General features: G+C 33.2%; 2 protein-coding genes across 4 annotated transcripts in view; both read left to right on the top strand.

The window, feature by feature from the left end:
* The first annotated feature begins 1,798 nt into the window (after positions 1 to 1,798).
* LOC126856844 (uncharacterized) lies at positions 1,799 to 6,122 on the top strand. The gene is made up of 3 exons (XM_050605742.1): positions 1,799 to 2,161; positions 2,576 to 4,476; positions 5,434 to 6,122. The coding sequence occupies exons 1-3, from the start codon at positions 1,969 to 1,971 to the stop codon at positions 6,022 to 6,024; spliced, it is 2,685 nt and encodes an 894-aa protein (XP_050461699.1). The 5' UTR covers positions 1,799 to 1,968; the 3' UTR covers positions 6,025 to 6,122.
* Positions 6,123 to 11,102: 4,980 nt separating this feature from the next.
* Positions 11,103 to 21,854, top strand: part of LOC126856610 (fibrillin-2-like) — a 32,329-nt gene continuing 21,577 nt past the window's right edge. Inside the window, exons 1-2 of one of the 3 annotated variants that reach the window (XM_050605265.1) lie at positions 11,103 to 11,264; positions 13,496 to 13,778. In XM_050605265.1, the coding sequence (XP_050461222.1) occupies positions 13,639 to 13,778 (140 nt within the window). In that variant the 5' untranslated portion in view covers positions 11,103 to 11,264; positions 13,496 to 13,638. Of the gene's footprint in view, positions 11,386 to 13,495; positions 13,779 to 21,854 lie in introns of all 3 variants that reach the window. The other 2 variants (XM_050605266.1, XM_050605267.1) reach the window with 2 other exon arrangements.

Here is a 21,854-nt window from a genome sequence, read left to right as displayed (position 1 = left end):
AAACCTGATCAATGGATAAGAGCGAAGGATTTACAGCGTTTGACTGTATTTTCACTTATGCACTTTAGATATAACACGCATTTCTTAAATTAATATACGCATTATGATCTTTAAGCTTGTAACGATTTATGTTTGATTGTAATAACCGTTTTTAATTACTTTTACACAAATATTATTACTTTTACAAATATTGAATACTCTTCAGAGTCCGTTGACGGTATACACGACAACCATGGAATATCCTGATCTAATTACGAACAACAAGCATTTATTGCATAGCGAGGTATCTTTCTTCAATTCCAAATCGGCGTAAAAATCAACGACTTACAAATCGCTACAAAATAGTAATAATATAATGGCAATTTTTATAATAGTTTATAAGATGGTTCATTTCTACACTCAAAAATTTGGAATATTGTGGCCGGGAAGGATTGGAGATCAGCGGGCAAGGTCCGAATTTCATCTGGGCCGATGACCATAGGCCTTGGTGCGGTTGGATGCACGTGTATTCCTTGAACAAGGCTGGAAAGGGTGTTCAACATCGACCATTGATAAATCCGAACGGTGATTACGATATTCTCGTGACGATCGATGTAGAATTTTTAAATCTTTTAAACGTAGTTGCTCTTCCATATCGAGAAACAATTTTTTTACAATAGATTGAAGGATCTAAACAATAATTCTCTATCTTGATTAAGGTATCACAGGCGATCTTTTTTAGGAAAGTATGTTGTAAGATTACATCATATGGGATGCTGGCGTCGTATTCTGGTAGACGATATCATACCTGTGGATAAAAGCGGTAGACCCCTTTTACCGTGCACCTCCAACAACTTCGAGCTGTGGCCAATGCTTCTCGCTAAAGCATTGCTCAAGATTGCTTCGCTGACCTGGACGGAACATCGCGAGATCATCGACTTCCATCCAATTGCTTGCTTAACAGGTCAATTATTCATCTGTCACTTCATTCATTCGGCGACGCCATTAAAAAAGAAGATGTTGAAATCACACTCTTTGAACAAAGTGTATATTTTTAAATTTCTTATTAATCGCATCGGCGATTTCGAAAGATTCTAAATAAATAAATGAGCCTTAATAATGGCACAGGATGGATTTGTTTGACGCTAGACATCACACACTTGTCCTCGCAAGACAAGTGGGATTTTCTGATGAAATATTCTGAGCATTTCGAGTGGACGTCGCAAACCGCTCATGGTAACATGGATCGAGGTGTGTCAAACGTACATGATCGCCGCTTTGATTACTATATTGCGTTCTATTTATCTATATTTCCGAATAGAAAGCTCGGCGAATAGCGTTATAACCGACAAGACGAGGAGACCTGGAGAAACTTTGCGGCTACTCAACGAAGCCGAGAAACAACCGATCACGTTATTTCTTCTTTTGGCCGATACCCGAGAACTCGGAAATAAAGCGATACCTGGTTTATCACCTTGCTGGGATCACGTAATTTACGTTATCCAGTCACGCGACGTTCCTCTGGATCCCAAAGACGTAAAAATTCAACTATTTCAAAAGTATCAAAAAAAAATCATATATACACAAAGAAAAGAGTCTCAAAATAATAATTTTTTTGTAGAAAAAATCTATTAAAAGAAAATTGATAGTATCAAGACATTTTTTATTGTTTTATCAGATGTTTTTATTTGGATTATGGCTTTGAAACTTAAATTGCTTCCCGAGGTAAAACCGCCATTAGCAAAGTGGAAACTGCATCGCTGGCTAAAATGGGCCATTTCGCAAAATGTAATCGATCCCAACGATTATTTCGTTCCGATCCGTTACTTGAGGGTGATCAGTCCTTTCGAAGAATGCGACGAGAGTGTTGCCTACATTAATGACGAAAGTGACGCCGCAGGAAACTCGAGCTTTCCAAACGAGATCAAGCAGACTGATAAATCTGCGAGGAGAACGAGATCACATAATCAAAGAGCACCAGATACGCTCATGACGGAAAAAGAGGCAGTAGAAGATGTCAGTCGATGGATTGACTTCAATATGATGGCACCACACATAACCGAAGTATATTTGTTTTATAAACTGGAGTATTTGCGATGCGCGATTCAAGTGACGGGAGATATGTTGAAAACTTCTCATGAAAATCGCAAAGCTACAAACAAAGTCGAGAAGGAAAAAACAGGTAGGTCAGTTATTTCAGAAATTCATTGTGGATTTTACATTTTGATGTCAAAATATAAGTATAATAAATTCAGCAGCTGTACCTAGATGGCATCTGTCCCTGGAGGCCGTCTCTAAAAAACGACATCTAAGATATCTAATTGTTCTTTGGATGTTTTTAAGATGTCTTTGATCTATTGTGCTGCCTGTAGCTTCTCAGAGCTAAATCATTACATTTCTTTCTCTCTATAGTTAAAATTTTTAATAAATTAGATTTTTTTCTATGAATAGCAAGATGAGATGCATAATTCTTTTTCTCTAAAGATTTGTAGAAAAAGACTTTTTTTTCTAGAGTTTAGATTTTTAATAAATTAATTTTTTTTTTGTGGATACAGCAAGATGAGATGCATAATTTTTTTTCTCTAAACATTTGCAGAAATTTATACAAGCACAACTCTAAAGTCCAGGAATAAATCTTTGTATTTATTCTGCGACTCTTTGGAGAATAAATTCTTCTTGGTTAATCTTTGCGCTGCACCGAGAAAGAAAAAAGAGTCACAACTAAAGGATTATCTTATCTTGGAAAAATACAATTGGTTTTCCGGATCAAATCAATCGGATCAGACAATAATTATTTCCACATTCGGCAATAAGTCAACTGTTGTAGATTTGAAAGCTGGTAGGCAACTTTTACGGATTTACCGCCGTTCGGAATCCAGTCTGGCGATCATTTCTTCCGATACGGATTTTTATCTCGGAAATCGGGCGACTGTGCAACAACTGATGACCACAGAGTCAGATAGAATCGAACGGATGTCGAAAATAATCAGTGATAGTCTTTGTGAAACTTATCAATCGTTCGGAACAAATAATTATCCAATAATGTTAAAAAATTACTATCGAAGCTACATGCCCGATTCACAGCGTATTCTTTCGAAAGAAGATAAAAATCTTACTTCACTGATACACCAGACCTTTATGGAAGAACAGGTTCGATTGATCAGAAAACTCGTTCCCGATAGTGATCTCAAAAATATTCTCCATTCTTTGCGGATATTTTTTCTGAATCCCAATATTAGACTGGAATACTACGATTTGCCAAAAACTCAAAGAACACTTCAAGATCTCACACAAGAGGTCATGGAAATACCACGCAACCATGTCTCTAATTATAACAAAGCAGCTACGATAATTCAGTCCTTCTTCAGGATGGCTCTCGTAAAAGGATACAAACAACTTCACAATCCCGATCACGCTCTGCATATGCAGATTCGCAAGGAACTTTTGAAGATATCTGATTTATTAGATTCGTCTACCACAAGTCAATTACTGAGGAACTTCATCAACCGTCATGATAGTCTGCGCGATCTCTATTCTTGTTCCGAGGATTTCGCGCACGTCTTGAGTATCCAAGAATTTAAGGGTGTCCTCGAAAACATCGGACAAGAACAATGGTTTCCCATTGTCAGACTCGTCGTGAATACCAAGCCCGCGGAGACTGTCTTCGCGGCCTTTGAACTGCTGATCGATCTACCTCGCGTCGCATTGCGCATCTTCAACAATCAAAACGGACACGAAGTAACGCGCATCGTGAATCACGTGGCTCCAGCCCGCTATGAATATCTGTCGGACGGTTACACGGTATTTGCTTATGGTTGGAACGAAAAGCAACGTATCAAGGGGCTGGATTGGGCGATTCGCATAATCACTATGAAGGGGGAACCAATGCTCTATCAACCAGGCGAACAGCAGAAACCTCCCAAGCTCACGGTCGATGAATTAATCGGTACTTATGTTCCGAACATCAAGAATTGCATCTCACGATGGATCCTGCGAGCAACTTCGGGAAGCATCGTCTCGATAAGATTCGTAACATCCTACAACTTGGCGAAAATCAGAATGAGAGTTATCGATGAAGGAAACAACATTTTGGCTGATGTGCGAGGCGGTTCTAAGATTTTCTTACCTTTAATAATTTTAAAATATTCAACCAAGAGCGAAGATTATAAAATCGAAAAAGGAAACCAAGACTTTAAAGAGGAGTTTAAAAATGCAATGGAAGAGAAGAAACCCTATTATATAGATGCTTTCGTTCTTGACAACAGTTGGCCGCTTACAGATGTCGAGTGGACGGTTGCGAATTATGCAAAGACGAAGAATGCTTTAGAAGAAGACTTTAAAACAAAGACGCAATCTGGGATTAAAATATCATCAAAGCTGCCAACGTCAAATCTGTCGACGGCGAGAAAAAATTTGAAACAATTAAACAATAATCAAGCCCTAGTACCACCATATTGGATTCTTCAAGTTGTTACAGATGCTCAGGATGCCGTAGAGGTATGTACAATACGTCCGTTGATCTAATAAAAGAAATATCTGACATTATCGCTTCCTCATAGAGGAAGCTTTGTTTTTGTGGAAAAATTTTTTTTCTAATTTTGATACTAATGTGTTTAGAATGTTCTAAAACGTCGAAAGAACATATTTTTACAAAATGTCGAGTATATGTGTATGTATGTTTGTATGTGCACCAAAGGACATGGTTATCTGCCGTAAATTTTAAGGTAATGAGCTAAAATTTTTTATATGAATAAAGTATCATTCAAGGTTGGTTGGTATTGCACTTGGCTAGGATCGATAAAGGGGTATATTTTTTATAAAATTTTAAATTCTTTAAAAAAGTGTTGTCCTAACTTCCGCAAATTTTGAGATATTTGTCTAAATTTTTTTATATGAAGATATAGAATATCATTAAAGGATGATTGGTATTGAATTTGATGAGAATTGGTAAAAAGGTTTATTTTTTATGAAATTTTGAATTTTTCAATAAATGTATGTGCAAGCTGTAACTTCTACAAATTTTGAGGTATAAGGCTAAATATTTTTACATTAATAGACTAGCATTAAAGAATGATATGTATTGATTTTAATGAGAATTGATGAGAGTTCATTTTTTTATAAAATTTTGACTTTTTCTAAAAAAAATAATATATGGTTGCTCTAACTTCATCAAATTTTCAGATATCGAGCTAAATATTTTTACATTAATAGAGTATCATTAAAGCATGATTGGTATTAAATTTGATTAGAATTGTTGAAACGGTTCATTTTTTATGATAATTTTTGAATTTTTCCATAAATGTTCACGACCTGATTTCTGCAAATTTTTTAAATGTTATAAAAATTTTTTAAATATTATAAAAAAAGTTATATTAATAAATTAAAGAATTAACGTGTTGTTAAACTTCTTATTCTTCTTTCAAACTTTGTTTCTGATAATTGCATTCGCGTTAGGTCTGTCAAGATAAAAAAAGGGAGCAAGAAATAACACTGTTGAAAGAGTCCTGGTGGTCGAAGGAGCCAGATCGATTCAAACGCGGAAAGGAACTTCGAGAGATCTTTTTAAACGTGCACGCCACAAAACCTGAATCGGAAGTGTCTTTAAACCAGATAGTAGAACAATCGGAAGAAATAGAGGACGAAGATATAGCATTCTGTCTGTCACATGCGAGGCAATATAGGACTTTGATACCACCGGAATTCCATCATCTGCCCGCTTTAGATCTGACGAAGTACATGAGGAGAAATGAGATGGCAAGGCACCTTGATTCAAAGATGAAGAGCAATAACGAAAAATTGATAAATCAATTAAACGTCGTCGATGTCGAAATCCATAGTCAAAGAAATTATTCTACTTATCTGGAAAATTTGACCGAGCTGATGAACAAACAACTGCAAACATATGCGAACTTGTTTAAGAAGAAGGAGGAGGATTTTTGGCAGGGAAGAACTCTGATAGATGCCGCTTACGAATCAAGGAAGATCTACATTGACAGTTTGACATTTGAAAGAGCAAAGGCCAAAGAGAAAGGGAAGAAGAATTGAAAAACTTTATTTTGCCGATTAATAGAAATGTACAATAATTTATTTATCACGTTTGCGGATATTTTAACTTAATAATCAATAATTATATCTAAAAAATAAAGAGCTCCGGCGTGATAAGAAGATAGATTAAACAGTTGGAAAATTTGGCTTATTATTAATAATTTAATATATATCGCATGTTCCAAACGGTCCACATAAATTTTCGTGTTAATTTAATATAATATAGATAACAAATAAATTAATAAAGGCTCTTGAATCAATATATCAAATGGTGACACTAATACTAATTTTGTTAATATTGCAATAAAATTGCACTAAATAAAAACATTAAATAGATGCAAACTTCATATTAATTTGAAATAAATTTTACGTAAAATAAATACATTTTTAATGATAAAATTAAAAAAGTTATTGACGGTCTGTTACTCTCATTACTATTAGAATAAAATCAACATTCTTTTTTTGACAGATATTCTGACATCACTTTGACATTTTTGAGATAATTTTTCTCACTAATAATACGGAACATGTCAATTGTGTAAAATTAAAAATATGTACACATTGTAATTATCATTTTTTTTTAGTTGTTTTAATAATTTAACTAACATTTGAGTTCAATTGACACAACAGCAATATGTTAAATTAACACATGAATGTGTTAAATATTTAACACAAAAATTTAACCGGCATATTTTTTTAACAAGAAAGCATAAATTTTCCCACTGTGAAGTATTAACTGTAATAAGCGTGTAGACATGCGGTTTTACGATGCTGTTTCATAGTATCGTTATCGATACTGCCTGTTCACTCGCGAGAGGTGCGCTCGCTTCTTGATGACTGTCCACGATCTACCTTTTAATGACGTACCTTTAGCCGTCCAAGAAAGAGGTAACGGCGATCCGTTCCGCCTATTTTTCATCGCCGGGACCAGTCCACGCGGTCTAGCAGGACTTATTATGAAGCTGCGAGAGGAGACATCCATACACGAGGGGAGGCTGCTTCGAAACGTACAGCGGGCGCAAGAAATGAATAACGCAGAGCATACCTCGCTAAAACTCGTTCGCTTTAATGACGACAAAATCATTGTCATAATTTCGAAATTTCAGACATTCAATTTTACAGATTCTATTGGTTTCGCCACAATCTTAATTTCAATTTTCGTTTTAATATTGATTCTACTTTTCTTACATTTTTTTAGACAGAGTCTTGTCTCTCAAGTCTAAGAGTCGTTTTTTTTTTTTAAGTTTATTGCTTCTGAAACGGGAACCCAGAAGTCGTCCTATCGTACGCATTATACGCTGATTGAAGGTGCAGCTGCTGGCTCGCGATCGGCGGCAATCCAGCTAGTAATCACTGTTTCGATCATGTGTTTGTGTTGGACGATCTCTCGTCTGTCGCGATGCGAATTACAATCACGGCGTATCGCTGCGTCTTATACGAGTCGCGAGCGTGAGTATTCAGGTATTTAATCTCAGTAAGTGCGTAGTTTTTAAGCCAATATTACATTTCGAATATCAATTATATTTTAGATTGATCGGATTTCTTCTTAAAAAATAATTTATATAAATTAATAGCAATAAACGATACAATGACAGAGGTATTACTGTGATATAAAATATAATTTTTTCCAATAACAAATATAGAAATCTTGTTATTAATAAAGTGTTTAATTATCATTAATAAAATATCTTTGAAACTTTATATCATGAAATTCTTAATTTACTCAATCTACAGCCATAGAGTGCGCGTTTGCATTCGTAAGATCTTCACGAAGCAATCTTTCGTAGTGAAATAATATCTATTCCGACATCTGACATGATGTCGAACCCCCGGAGTGAGTTCTCTACTTTGCATACGAAAGAAAGCGTTTGATTCCCCGGATAAGCCAAGAGAGAAGCGAGTAGCGGCGTGCTTGACACGCCTCGTTTGCCGTCTGGAATTCGCATAAGAAAAGTCGAATTATAAAGTGAACTCGGTGAACTTGACAATGAAAATGTATAGCGTTTAGGATTTTATGATAAAGATATAAAACTTTTAACATTTGTGGCAACTCGCATGTGTGTACACTGTTGGATAATTTGTGTTTTCTTGTTAAAAAGTAAGCCGGTTAAAATTTTTATTTTAAATACTTAACACGTTTATGTGTTAATTTAAGATATTGCTGTTGTGTTAATTAAGCTCAAATGTTAAATTATTAAAACAATTGAAGAAAGTGTCAAAATGATACAATCTACACATATTTTTGATTTTACACAATAGATATGTTTCATATTATTAGTGAGAGGAGTGATCTGTTAAAATGTACAGAAAAAAAATATTGATTTTATTCTACAATAGGGGTGAGAGTCACTACAGATAGTCAATAACATTTTTTCCAAATTAATTTTATTTTTGAAAATACATTGATTTTACGCAAAATTTATTTCAAATTACTTCAAAGTTTGCATTAATTTTGCGTTAAAATAAACTGAACTTTTTCCAAAACATTTTATTTGATCAAAATATTTTCAGCGCACACCCAAGTCATTTTTCTACATAATTTTCACTAAAATCTAAGCATTTTGCCACTGGATTGGCAGTTTTTTTTATTTTCGTGTCATAAAAAATAGTAAGATGTATCCAAAGTCGATCGTGCACGAATTTTTCTATGCACAATTAGCTTTAGATACATTCCACTACTTTTAATGAGCTGAGAATAAAAAGAACTGTCAATCCGGTGGCAAACACGCTTAGATTTTAGTGAAAACTATGTAGAAAAATGACTTAAGCGTTCGCTAAAAAAATATTTTAATCGAATAAAATGTTTTGCAAATTTTCCAAATATTAATCTTCATTTACACAAGTATTATCTTCATTTTAACAAAAATTTATAAGAGCCCAATTGTCAGGTATAATATATCGATGCACGGATATATCAAACGAATGTTGATCGAAAATAACAATAAATCAAAACCATGTAGGTGCGACAAGAGGAAGTTCTGCCGCTGACAAATACTTCGTAGATGCAGAGCATCGGTGGTGAGCGATTTTACCGTATTATCGGCCATCTCTCTTGACTCGCGCGAGTCGGACTTGGCATACCGAGTCGTACTCGAATATGTTTTATATGCGTCCCCATTAGTCGTGTGCATATATCTCGATTCTCTCTCTTTTCTCTCCTGCTATGCAACATATATCCACATTATTGCTTCGCTGCATTTACACCCGCATATCGTTAGAGCCTACCCGAGGATCCTGAAGAACTGCATTAAATTCTGTCATCGACAATTACATAATACCTATAAAAAGAAACCACGCAAAACCCATAATCTTGATAGTAAAAATTTAATTTAATTTAATTTAAATTTAATTCCTTACATTAAAAAATAGATTATATATTATATATTAAAATAAATATATATAATTATATAATTATAATTTATATAAATTATTATTTATATAATTTATATAAATATATAAATATATAATTATATATAATTATATAAATATATAATTATGTATAATTAAAAATTTTATATATATATTATTTATATATAGTTTATAATATATAGTTTTTATATATAGTTATATATAGTTTAGTTATATATTGAAATAAACTAATATATATATATATATATATATATATATATATAGTTATCAAATTTTAAAATTACTGTAACTAAAAAATTTTTAGTTATATATATATATATAATTAAAATTTTTTGAGTTACAATAATCTTTAAAATTTGCTAATTTTTTTTAAGATTAAAATATCTAAATTATATTCCCTTTGAAGATTGTATATCGCTTCTGATAATCAATTATTCATGATAAAATATTTACACGTAAGTATTTAAATAATAGATTATAAATGCCTTACATGTCCCGCATAAACAATCTCCGGAAGCGTCGGTTTATTTCTAAGCTTGGTACAGAACCAAAAGGCCAATGTCATCCGGATTTCTCAATCGAAGCTGTAACCTTATTTGATAACGTCCAAATATCAAGCGCCACATTGTGAGAGAATGTCTCAGTAAAATATAAGTTGCGGAAGTTGAGAAAATTGTAAAAATTTGTCTAACACCTTAACTAGGGGAACTTAGAAAAATATATTAATGTGATCGAGTAATGGACATCGCAAATCGGGAGACCATTTCTATTTATTACATAATTATCACAAGACTTGGATGAATAATTGTGGGCGTTCGAGTAAAATGAATTATATAAGATACAAAGGTTCTGTATAAGATGTAATAACATTTTCATTAATCTGAGAAATATAATTATTATTAAATAATTGTAATAATTATTAATTATTTTAATAATTAATAATAATTATTATAATTATTATTAATTATTAAAAATGTTTCGGCTACTTAAACAAATAAAACCAGTTACGAGTAATTAATTTGTTTAAGATTTATCATCTTTTCTCCGTGAAAGGGTTAAACTTCAAAATTAATCGGCTAACTATAAATTTAGAATTATTTTAATTATTAAATCCATGAAGGAAAGTTTTTATTTTCTCTACATTTTCTTTTGACATGGAAATGCATTAAAATTAATCTCAGGAAGAAGCAGCAAAATTTTTTTCAAAGCAGGACTTATTTCTTCAACTTGTGCTGATTCCAAATGAATCTCAACTCGTCGAGAGCTGATCGTCGAAACAAATTAGTACCGATTAATAAACTGACACGAGCAAAAGAAGCTTACTCTCCCGACTTCCGCCAATTTCACGCAAATCGCATTCTCCACTGATGATCGATCGAGTATCGGAGTGCATCCTTTCGGAACGTGTTGTACACGCGTGCGTGTACGTGTCTTCACACACGCATGGTGTTAACAGTCGAGTAGAAGGGGTGGACCCTGGGTCGTCATCGTCATCGTCTTAACTCAAAGAGGGGGAGAACGAGATCGACATCGACGATGCGTGGACCAGAGGAAGAGAAGAGACGCCGATGCAGAGACAGAGAGCAGGAGATAAGGATAGTTGAAGATGCTGAGGAAAGAGAAAGAGAGAAAGAGAGAGAGAGAAAGAGAGCCTTCCCAGATGAGCCCTCTCCTCGACACTATAATCTGTAGCTCCAGTCTCGCGTCGAGTCCCGTCGAGGCGCATCATCCGTCTCCTGGGGGACCGATCGATTTCGAGCGGGCCCAAAGAGATCGATCTCGGCCCATCGGAAACCGGAAGGTGTTTGCGGAAATCCTTTCATGTTACTTTCCCGTTGGTGACGTGGGATTTTCACAAATATTCAAAACCTGTACGTTTGGTGGTTGCTGTTTTCTGGATATTCAATTCACTCACTTCTACACAATAAAATTACAACGCTTTGTGAAGAGAGATATTGTTTAGAAACATTTTTCTTAAAGGTTTTATTAATTGTAAGTCCACTCTTCTCATCATTTCGCGAAGGTATTCATCGACGAATTCAAATGTTCTAATTAAACATTATTTATTAAGCTTGTGTGTGACATAAATGCATCTCATTATTTTGCTTGCAAATTTTTAAATTTTTAATTTATTTCGAAATACTTTTAAAACAGACTCGCGCTTCAAAGAAAAATTTGAAATTTTGAACAGATCCTTTTTCTTTCTAACTCGCACACTATTAAACATAAGAAGAGATACGAAAGATTTAATTATGACATCATCGATCATTACATCATTGAATATTCGCGATGAGAATTGAGAATTTTTAGATCAGCTTGTAGATCTGGGTTGAAAACTCGATCAAAAAAGTGCTGACCTAAGCGATTTTTTTACTGCGTTTTATTTACGCGTGATCATTAAAGATCATCATGTTGCACACGAGATTAATCGCGTGATTAATCATGCGCAATCATCAATTCACGCGTATGTCGTAAATTTGTTAACGCAAATATTTACGAATGACTAGAATTATTAGACTTAATAGATTTTTTCAGTCTTTACAATAAGAATTTTATTTTCTTGAAAGCAAAAAATCTCTGTCTCTTTTCCAGGCAAAAATATTCCTTTTTTTCTCAAAAAGATAATAAATATTCCTTTTTCTTTCTCTGAAACAATATCAACTTTTTGTGAAGATTTTTGCTGAGTCAAACAAAATGTGTAATTCTTCAAAAAAAAGAAATGTTTAATTTCTTTACTGTCTTTTTTAGAAAAAAAGTTAGAAGAAAGTTTGACATTTTTTGACTTTTCACGATGAAAGCTTCATTTTTTTTTTAAGTAAAAGATATCTTTGTCTCTTTTTCAGTTGATAAAAATATTCCTTCTTATCCTGAGACAAATGAGTTTTCTTATTTCTGTGATTTTTTTTTTTTGCTGCATCAAACAATATTTGTATTTCTTCACGAAAAAAAAAAAATATTTAATTTCTTTGCTTTCTCTTTCTTAGAAAAGAAAATGATAAAACAGTAAAACAAGAAACAAATTTTTTATTAGCAACAAAAATGTTTTTTATTCATAGTTAAACGAAATTTGTTAAAGATAAGGAAACGTTCGTTTCTCTTCGCAATGAAAAGCTCTTAATAGACTCGATAACGTCGTGGTGTAAAGTTTATGAGCTCATTCGTTACGGTGGTGTATCTCAAAGCTGAAATGTTACGGTGTCGAAAGGTATCGCGATTTGTCCCGCTCGTAATAGAACACTCAATGCCTTCTTTTCAACAGGTTACAAGTTTCTGGAAATAGATAAACTTCCCTAGACCCGCTTTTTTTTGTTTAGATAACAAACGAAGTACTTGCAATAAAATATTTGCCACGGTTAAAGCTTCTTTTCTTCTCTTTCGTCATCGAAAAAAATAATGAAACCCATTTTTTCAATAAAAGAATTACGGACAGAAGAAAATGTGAACAAAATTAACAATGAGATGACAATAGAATAGATATATACGAAAAAAAAACTGATTTAAATTTCAGACAAAATGTCTATAAATTTTTTGCAGACACCCAAAAAAAATTTTTTACTGTGTAAGATATTCTTGAAGAATTAATTATCATTTACATTCAATTTTTTTTTTTTTGAAAAATATTGTGAAAAATAATAATCCTTAAATGTATTGCGAGTAAATTCTTCACACAAGATTGGATATAAAAGTTATTTTAAATATGTAAATGCATTTTAATACAGAGTTAAATTATTTACAACAGTAGTGCGAAATTAATCGTAAACTGTGGCTTCTCGCGCGCCGAAACACCAGTTATGGATATTTATATCAGGAGATAGTTGCTTCTATCTCGTCGTACTAATTTGGCGTTTCCGGAAAGGCATCGCAGTCACAAGCAAATTATCGCACGTTGTCTTTCTCGGCGGGAACTTACGCGACAAAATAGGACAGAATAAGAACGACGAAAGAAGAAAGAAATGCATATAAGATACCTGCGAAAAAAAAACCTTCTCTCTGTAATTAATACACATATGAAATATATGTGTCAAATAAAATTCTATTATTTGCATAAGCAGATTATTTGCACAGCAACACGTTGTAAGGGAGCCATAAATCGTTTTTATAGACGGTGGAATGATTGCGACGACTTGGAAAAATCCCTCGAGATCGATCAAGGATCATGCGTGTTAGATGCGCGAGCTGAAAGGATAATCCGGCATAGTCGAGAAAAATAATCGGAAGTAGGAAGCTGCGAATTCCTTGCGCAGGATGTCCGCGTTATTTCTGCTGACAGCCTGGATCGTCCTGGCGTGTCGATTCATCCAAGACGGGGTGGCGACGGGCCAACGTTACACTCCGAGTCCTTCCCAGGATCTGGACAACACTCTGCAATCAGTGCAACCCGTCGGGTGAGTATATTCGCGATATACAAATAATTGCGTGAAACACTAATGGTCAATCTTCCGATTGACATGATCCAAAGTTGATATAGGGATGGGATGAAGTTCAATATGTATTTAAAGATTCAAGTCGAATCCAATAATCAAATTTTATTTTTTAGGATTCGATTAATACTCATAAGAAATAATATTTCATATATTGTACTTGCGAAGTATCGAATCTAGAATAGTTATATTCAAATTTTAGAATGAATACCTACTAGATTCGAAGTGTACTCATAAGTACTTTTTATCATGATGAATCGAATCGTTTATGAGTAGTATTCGGGCTCTAAGATCGAACTTATTTACAATATTTGCTACACATTTGTCTCCTATTCCACTTATGCCTACAAACAAACACAAACAAGTACTAAATGATTCAAATATTTCACTTCATCCAGGTTCAAGTCTGTTTGAAAGTAGTACTCTTGTTTCTCGAGATACTTATAAAGGATTCGATCTCGTCCACGTTTGGGTCTACATCAAAGTACTGTTTTCTGAAACAATCATAGAGAGCTTGAAATGCAAACAAAATTTGAATTTAATTGTAAGATACTTATTCCCACCGCTATTGATATACTATTTATAATATTTGCACACACCTCCCATTCCATCCTGCAACCAAACACACATATACAAGTACCAATAAAAATTCAAACTTTCTTCATCCAGATTTGAATCTACTTGGAAATAGTGTTCTTGTTTTATGAGATACTTATAAAGGATTCGAATCTACCTCGTCCAGGTTTGAGTCTACTTAAAAGTACTTATTTTCTGAAGTAATCATAGAGAGTTCGAGACCATATGAATAAAATTCAAACTTAATTGTAAGATACTTATTCCCACTGCTATTGATATACTATTTATAATATTTGCACACACCTCCCATTCCATCCTGCAACCAAACACACATATACAAGTATTAATAAAAATTCTCCTCTAGGTTTGAGTCTACTTGAAAGTATTTATTTTCTGAAGTAATCATAGAGAATTCGAAACCATGCAAACAAAATTCGAACTTATTTGTAAGATACTAATCCTATCACTATTGCTATACCATTCCACGGGATGCTGATCTTAAATTTTCTTTATCGATAAAAAAATCCGATGATTGACGCCGCAAACACCAGGAAGTATAGAAAAATCGACGATATGAGAGAATATGTCAGTTTTACGTAATAAAAAGTCATCTCGCGTACATATTCGCATGTAAAGAGATGAAACGTCACGCGTCTCGATGTCCTTGGAGAGGCACACACAGCTGGTCACTTAGAAAGGTTAAATTGTCTCATCAAAAGCGCGAGATTCTCGTAATAGGCCGGCATTTCGCTAGCAACGCGGATCTTCTTGAGAATCCGATGATACCGTCGCGCGTCCTCGGTGAAGTTAAACGGGCGCGATAACACCTAATTGGGTTATCGGAGTGTTACGTTATACGCCAGCGGCGCGTTGAATTCTCTATTCGAGTAGCGTCTATTTTTCGCAATAAGAGTCAAGTTTCGCCGATAAAGCCCTCGCGCTCGCCTTCGCGAGCCTTCGCTTTAAATGTTTTCGCGGTCGCGAGAAAATGGGATAATAAAACGGGATTAGCTGCACACGTTCATCCATTGTGGCCAATTGGCAACGGTATGCGTGCGAAATAGCGGAAATATTTCTTCAGTGTACCCGCTAATTTATCTAGCCAATCTCGCGTCCGATCTTTATGTGTGTGGCTCGAATTCTGAACTAATCTTCACTTCTGGAAAAGCCCCAAGAAAGAAGAGTTCCCTTTAAGAGGGAAAGGGGGGGGGGAAGGCAAGGCGGGGTCAGACTCTATTCAAATACAAATACCAGGCGTGTGTGACCTAGTAAGGAGTTATTTCATGAAACGAGGAGATTGAGTACTTGCATATAATTATGCGAAATGTTACAAGTTACAATTCCAATCTGACGTGGGAATAAATCGGTAGATCTAGTTTCACGAAATAATCTCTCTTTCTCTTTCACGGTTTCGACATTAATTTCCATCACTAATATAATATGTCGCGACTCTAAATGAATGCTGACGTCTTATTGAGGCTTGGACAAAAACTAATTTGCTTGCGAATCAAGTGTATTGAATAATATTATTTTATTCGAATAACATTTTCTATATTACAAGATCTTCAAACATATATACAAATAATAATAATTGAAATATTCGCCAATATTATTTAATTAGTACTCCTTTTTTTCTTTATCGTAACGCAGAATTTAAAAATCGTAATCTCGCTAGTGACTCGGAATATGAATAAGTTTGTTTCTTTACGCACGTTGAGAGAAACTTGAATGATAAATGAAAGTTCAACGATTGCAGGGCAACCGTTATCTGTAGCGGTTCGTTGATTACGTGCTTTACAATCTTTCGTATGTTCGTTCAGCTTTTCATTTTTTTCATCTCCCATCTACCTTTACCGATTCCAAAATTTCATGATCTCATGTTTTAAATATTTCACGATTAAAATGTAATGCGAAGCGATAAGACAACGATATATAAGAGATTCCATCTAAAATTATATTCGATTCACGTTATGATATTAATTGCGCTTTCTTAAGCGTCGCCTGTTGAGTAACGCTACGAAAACAATGCTTTAATTGCTTCTGACAGGACGCCCGTTAATACATCTTCATTAACGATGAGCTCGCTTAACCCTTCCGGACGCATATGTTTCCTTTGTCGGTACGTTTAACCGCGTTTAAATCATAAAGACAAACGGACATCTCTTTCTTTCGTCGATACTCATATGCTTTTCAAACTCGAACAACTTGTAACCTAGTTTAGATATGTTATAATTTATAAATAAATTGGAGTTTTTATGTAGCATGAATAATTTATAATTTGTTATTTTTACGAATAATTGTTAACATTTTTTAAAATAAAATTTTTTTAAATCAAATAAATATTTTATTAATTTTGATTTTTTTTACTTAAATAAATATATATTTTATCTCCAAAAATGTTTTGTTATATTGAATGAATTATTAATTGTATGTAGTAAAAATTAAAATTTTTAAAATAAATTATTTAATATTTTATATTTTTGTATTTTTATATTTTTTATATATTTATATTTTATATTTTTAAATATTTTATATTTTATATTTTATATTTTAATATTTAATATATTATTTAATATTTTAATATATAAAAAATATGTATTTGAGGATAAAAAATTATTTATTAAAATAAAAAATCTGTATTTTCAAAAAAACAACCAAAAATTAAAAAATGTTTTTGAAGAAAATAATTTAATATAATATAAATAAAAATTTAATATAATTTTTTAATTTGCAAATAAAAGCATACTTCGCTTTTATTTTATATTTGATTAATTTTAACATATTTACGCTTGATTTAAATAATTAATACCTCTTTGCAAATATTTAAATAAATAATTTTTGTAAGTAAAAATTTTTTTATTTAGATTTAGTACATTTTTTCCTGTTCAAAGCATTTAGAAACATTTATGTGTTTATTCAATAAGCGTCATTGTAAATATTTTAGAATTGGAAATATTGGCATCTTTGCCCCCTCTCCCTCTCCCCCCCTTTCACTTGTATCTTGAACGCTGTACGAATAAAATTGCAAGATACATCATAAGTGTAAACTCTTTTGCGTTTCGCGAGTGCTTCCTTCTCTTCCGCGCGAGTTGCAGCTGCATTATCTGGCCAGCCGTTATGATAAACGCGCGTCTCCACACGTTAATTAATTAATGCGGATAGAATGCGGACAAGCGGGCGTGTGATAAGTCCGGCACCCTGGAATACGCGCATTCAGCGCCGCGGTTCTTTATCGTCACACACGCCGTTGTAGATGGACCGAGATCCGTCGTCATTCGGCGCATCTCCACGAGTGGAGATCGGTTGAATTGTACCGACGATTCGTTGTTTCGCTGAATGATGAATGATTCCCCGCGACGAGGCGCGGGGGGTACAATTTCGATCATCATTGATAACTCGGGGAACTCGAGCGCGAGAGAATGATCGATCGGCGTTAATTCGCGAGAAAGATGGCTCCTCTTCCAGGATGGATGCGGTAGCGCGGTGACTGACGACGAGATATATCGCCGGATATAATAGAATAACGCTGACACACCGATAATAATTTACTGGCGAATCTGGAGCTTCCTGTTTCTATTTCTTCTTATTTTCACACACAATATTGTGGAAACAATTCTTTCATATATATGTTTGTACTGAAAAAAAATGTACTAAACAAAAAATTTTTTTTATTAAAGAAATTATTTACTTAAATATTTGCAAAGCAATTTCAGTTATTTATTTAAATATTTGCAAAGCAATTTCAGTTATTTATTTAAATATTTGCAAAGCAATTTCAAGCAAGCAAAAATATTTAAGTTAGTAATATATAAACTAAAAGCAAAGTATGTATTTATTTGCAAAAAAAAAAATATGTTAAATTTTTTATCTTTGTTATATTAAATTACTTCCTTTGAAAAAACATTTTTTAATTTTTTGGAGTTTGTTTCAAAAATACAAATTTTAATAGATGATTTTTTATCTTCTTTTTATCTTTTTTATCTATTTATAATTATCTATTATAAATAACATTTTCAATAATTTATTTTAAAAATTATCTAAATTTTTATTGCATGTAAATAATAATTTATTTAATATAATAAACAAAATATGTTTGCAAACAAAGTATTTATCTAAATATAAATATCTATCTAAATAAAAAAAAATAACAAAATGTATTTATTTAATCAAAGAAAAATTTATTTTCGGAGGATAATTTCATTTAAATGTGATGCAACATATAAAAATTTGTAAATAAAAAAAAAAACAAGTAAAAAATTGTGCAAATTAAAAAAATTTGCACATGGCTTTCTCAATTTTATTTCCTTTTTTCTTATAATATCAGTAATCGTAATTAACAGAGCAACGACATTTTTTCTTTTTTTTTTGAAAAAGTCAAAATTTTATAAAAAAATGAACACTCATCAATTCTCATTAAAATCAATACCAACTATTCTTTAATGCTAGTCTATTAATGTAAAAATATTTAGCCTGATATCTCAAAATTTGCGAAAGTTAGAGCATGCACATACATTTATTAAAAAATTCAAAATTTCATAAAAAAACCCTTTTACCAATTCTCATCAAATTCAATACCAACCATCCTTTAATGATATTCTATTCAGATAAAAAAATTTAGACAAATATCTCAAAATTTGCGGAAGTTAGAACAATACCTTTTTTTAAAGAATTTAAAATTTTATAAAAAATAAACCCCTTTATCGATCCTAATCAAGTACAATATCAACCAACCTTGAATAATATTTTATTCATATAAAAAATTTTAGCTCTTTATCTTAAAATTTACGGCAGATAATCGAACCACGTCCTTTGGTGCACATACGAACATACACACATACTCGACATTTTACATATACAATATTTAACATAAAAATAAGTTTTTTCGACGTTTTAGAATATTCTAAACACATTGGCATCAAAATTAGAAAAAAAAATTTTTTTCACAGAAACAAAGCTTCCTCCATGAGGAAGCAAAAAAGAATCGACTCTCTACACTATTTGTTGAAAAGGAGAGATCGGGTCTCTCATTTTTAATTATCTTTTAATGGGACAAGGTAAAAAGTAGGATGTAAGGTCGATTTTAAGTCTAATAGGATCATCGTTTAAAATTATTCACGGTTAATTCAGACTAGTTTAAACTGACTTTAAGTCGCATATTACAGGCAGGAAGTGAAAAAGCTCTCCTCTCCATGTAGAGATAGTTAGAGCCGCTATCGCAACTTTTGATGCAACTCCATGACGAGGCGCCGCGATGCTTTATCGATGCCTTTCCATCGCGTTTCCAAAGCTCATAAGTATCTGCCCTTCGCCGTGGTGGATCGGCAATTTATATTGCTATTAATATTGCTATTTCGTCTCGTCCCTAATCGCGACCAGAGGACATACGACCTCGTCTTTTGATCGCTTCAATTTTAATGGCCCGCAATTTGCGCGGTTGTCTCAAAGCCATTACAACGCGCGTCCAATTGAACTCTTACAAGCGAGAGTTAACTGATTAACTGGATCCCGCATTAATTGGGTGCGCGATATCTAGATGCTAGTCGTTTTACAGCGTTCTCCATTAATCATACACATAAATTCTTCGACGTGTCAACGAATGATAATTAATCACTGTGCAATTTTCTAATAACAAAACGCTGATATTATGTTATAAAAGATCCTGGAAATGTTAATTTTAAGTAAATAAACATTATGAATGCGCGGGAAAAAAAATGGCAGATACAATACCTGCCAATTATGAAGATCCACGCGAGGATTTTAAAATGAAGATATGGGTGCCGGCGAACGCGTTACGTTGATTTCAGGGTTTCCTTCAGCCATCATTACAGTCGGGTGTTAAAATTACACCCTGCCGAGAAGCCACGTGTTGATCGAGCCGCGATACAAGTTTGATGGTAGAGCCAATCTCCGGATCTCCATCTGCATGTAAATTACATTGAAGCTCTCAATCGCAAGACAGTCGATTTTGCATTCATGTAATTCCTCTTGTCTACACAATTATTATTATTACGGTTCAAAAATGTTGTCATTTTTCAATTACCGTTATTAATCATCGTCGACTTTAAACACTCGAAATGACAACTGACATTTCGGCATAATTTTATGTCGTTGAGGAAACATCGCGGCAATAAAGTATCTTGCGTGGAGGGGGCTCACAGAGGAGAGAGATTTATCCTTAAACGAGTTTAAAGAACGAGTGTTGAATTTTTTAAAACAGCAAATTGTATGCTCAAGTAGTGCGCTTGTTTCTGAAACTATACTGATGATTTAGCGGCGTAATCGCGTGTGTAAACACTCGCTTACATCTCGGGCAGTTAGTGGGCCACTGTGTTTGCGAGCGAGATTGCTTCACCGCACGCGCTTTTAATATCGTCTTGCAAACATCCGCCTCCTTACAGTACGTGATATATGTGACGTTTTGCCTCCGCGGAGATGACATGCACCAAGTCAGAAGTGAAAGGAGCAGGAAGAACGCGAGGGATGTCTTATACGCGAGAACAATTAATATCTCTCTCTCTCTCTCTCTCTCTCCCTCTCTCTCTCCCTCTCTCTCTCTCTCTCTCTCTCTCTCTCTCTCCTCTCCCTCTCCCTCTCCTCTCCTCCCTCTCCCTCTCTCTCTCTCTCTCTCTCTCTCTCTCTCTCTCTCTCTCTCTCTCTCTCTCTCTCTCTCTCTCCCTCCCTCCCTCTCTCTCTCCCTCTCTCTCTCTCTCTCTCTCCCTCTCTCTCTCTCCCTCTCCTCTCCTCCCTCCCTCCGCGAGTTATCACATTGGTGCTGTCACGTCCTGCTGAAGGACAAGGATCACTTTGAGAATTTTAAAATCATATAGAATCTTGGAATCCAAAGATGATTTTGATATCTGCACTAAAAACTAAACTCAAGAAATTTTTTTTTATGTAAAAGATTATTTATTTAGATAATTGTCAAGGAATTAATTATTTTTATCAAGCAGTAAATATATTTAAATTAGTAAAACACATAAAAGCATAGCTAAATAAAAGCAAAGCATGCTTTTATTTGCAAAAAAAATTATTAAATTAAAAAATTATATTAAATTAAAAAGAAACTTATATTAAATTTTTATCTTTATTATACTTTAAATTACTTTAAAAAAACATTTTTTAATTTTTGACTGCTTGTTTTGAGAACGTAGGTTTTCTTTATTTTAATAAAGAAATTTTTATCTTCAAAGAAATATCTTTTTATATTAAAATTTATATTTAAATAATTTATTTTAAAAATTATAATTTTTATTGCATGCAAACAATAATTTATTTAATGTAACAAAACATTTTTGGAAAAACAAAGTATATATTTATTTAAGTAAAAAAAAAAAAACGAAGATAAAATACATTTGATTAAAAAAAAATTTAGCATGTGAGATATATTTTAATATCTTTGATATCACAAAATATATCTTACTGAAATTCAAATTGTTGAAATTTATATCGGTAAAATCCGAGAAT

The sequence above is a fragment of the Cataglyphis hispanica genome, chromosome 19 (genome assembly GCF_021464435.1).
Source record: "Cataglyphis hispanica isolate Lineage 1 chromosome 19, ULB_Chis1_1.0, whole genome shotgun sequence".
NCBI lineage: Eukaryota > Metazoa > Arthropoda > Insecta > Hymenoptera > Formicidae > Cataglyphis > Cataglyphis hispanica.
The sequence above is the reverse complement of the archived record's forward strand: the minus strand, read 5'-3'. Positions and strand labels throughout refer to the sequence as shown.

What these genes read in the sequence shown, in the direction of transcription:
- LOC126856844 (XM_050605742.1), top strand. Translation starts at nt 1,969, where the DNA reads ATGACGGAAAAAGAGGCAGTAGAAGATGTCAGTCGATGGATTGACTTC. An exon ending in AGTCGAGAAGGAAAAAACAG is followed by an intron (nt 2,162 to 2,575) that starts GTAGGTCAGTTA and finishes AAACATTTGCAG; the next exon opens with AAATTTATACAAGCACAACT. An exon ending in ATGCTCAGGATGCCGTAGAG is followed by an intron (nt 4,477 to 5,433) that starts GTATGTACAATA and finishes CATTCGCGTTAG; the next exon opens with GTCTGTCAAGATAAAAAAAG.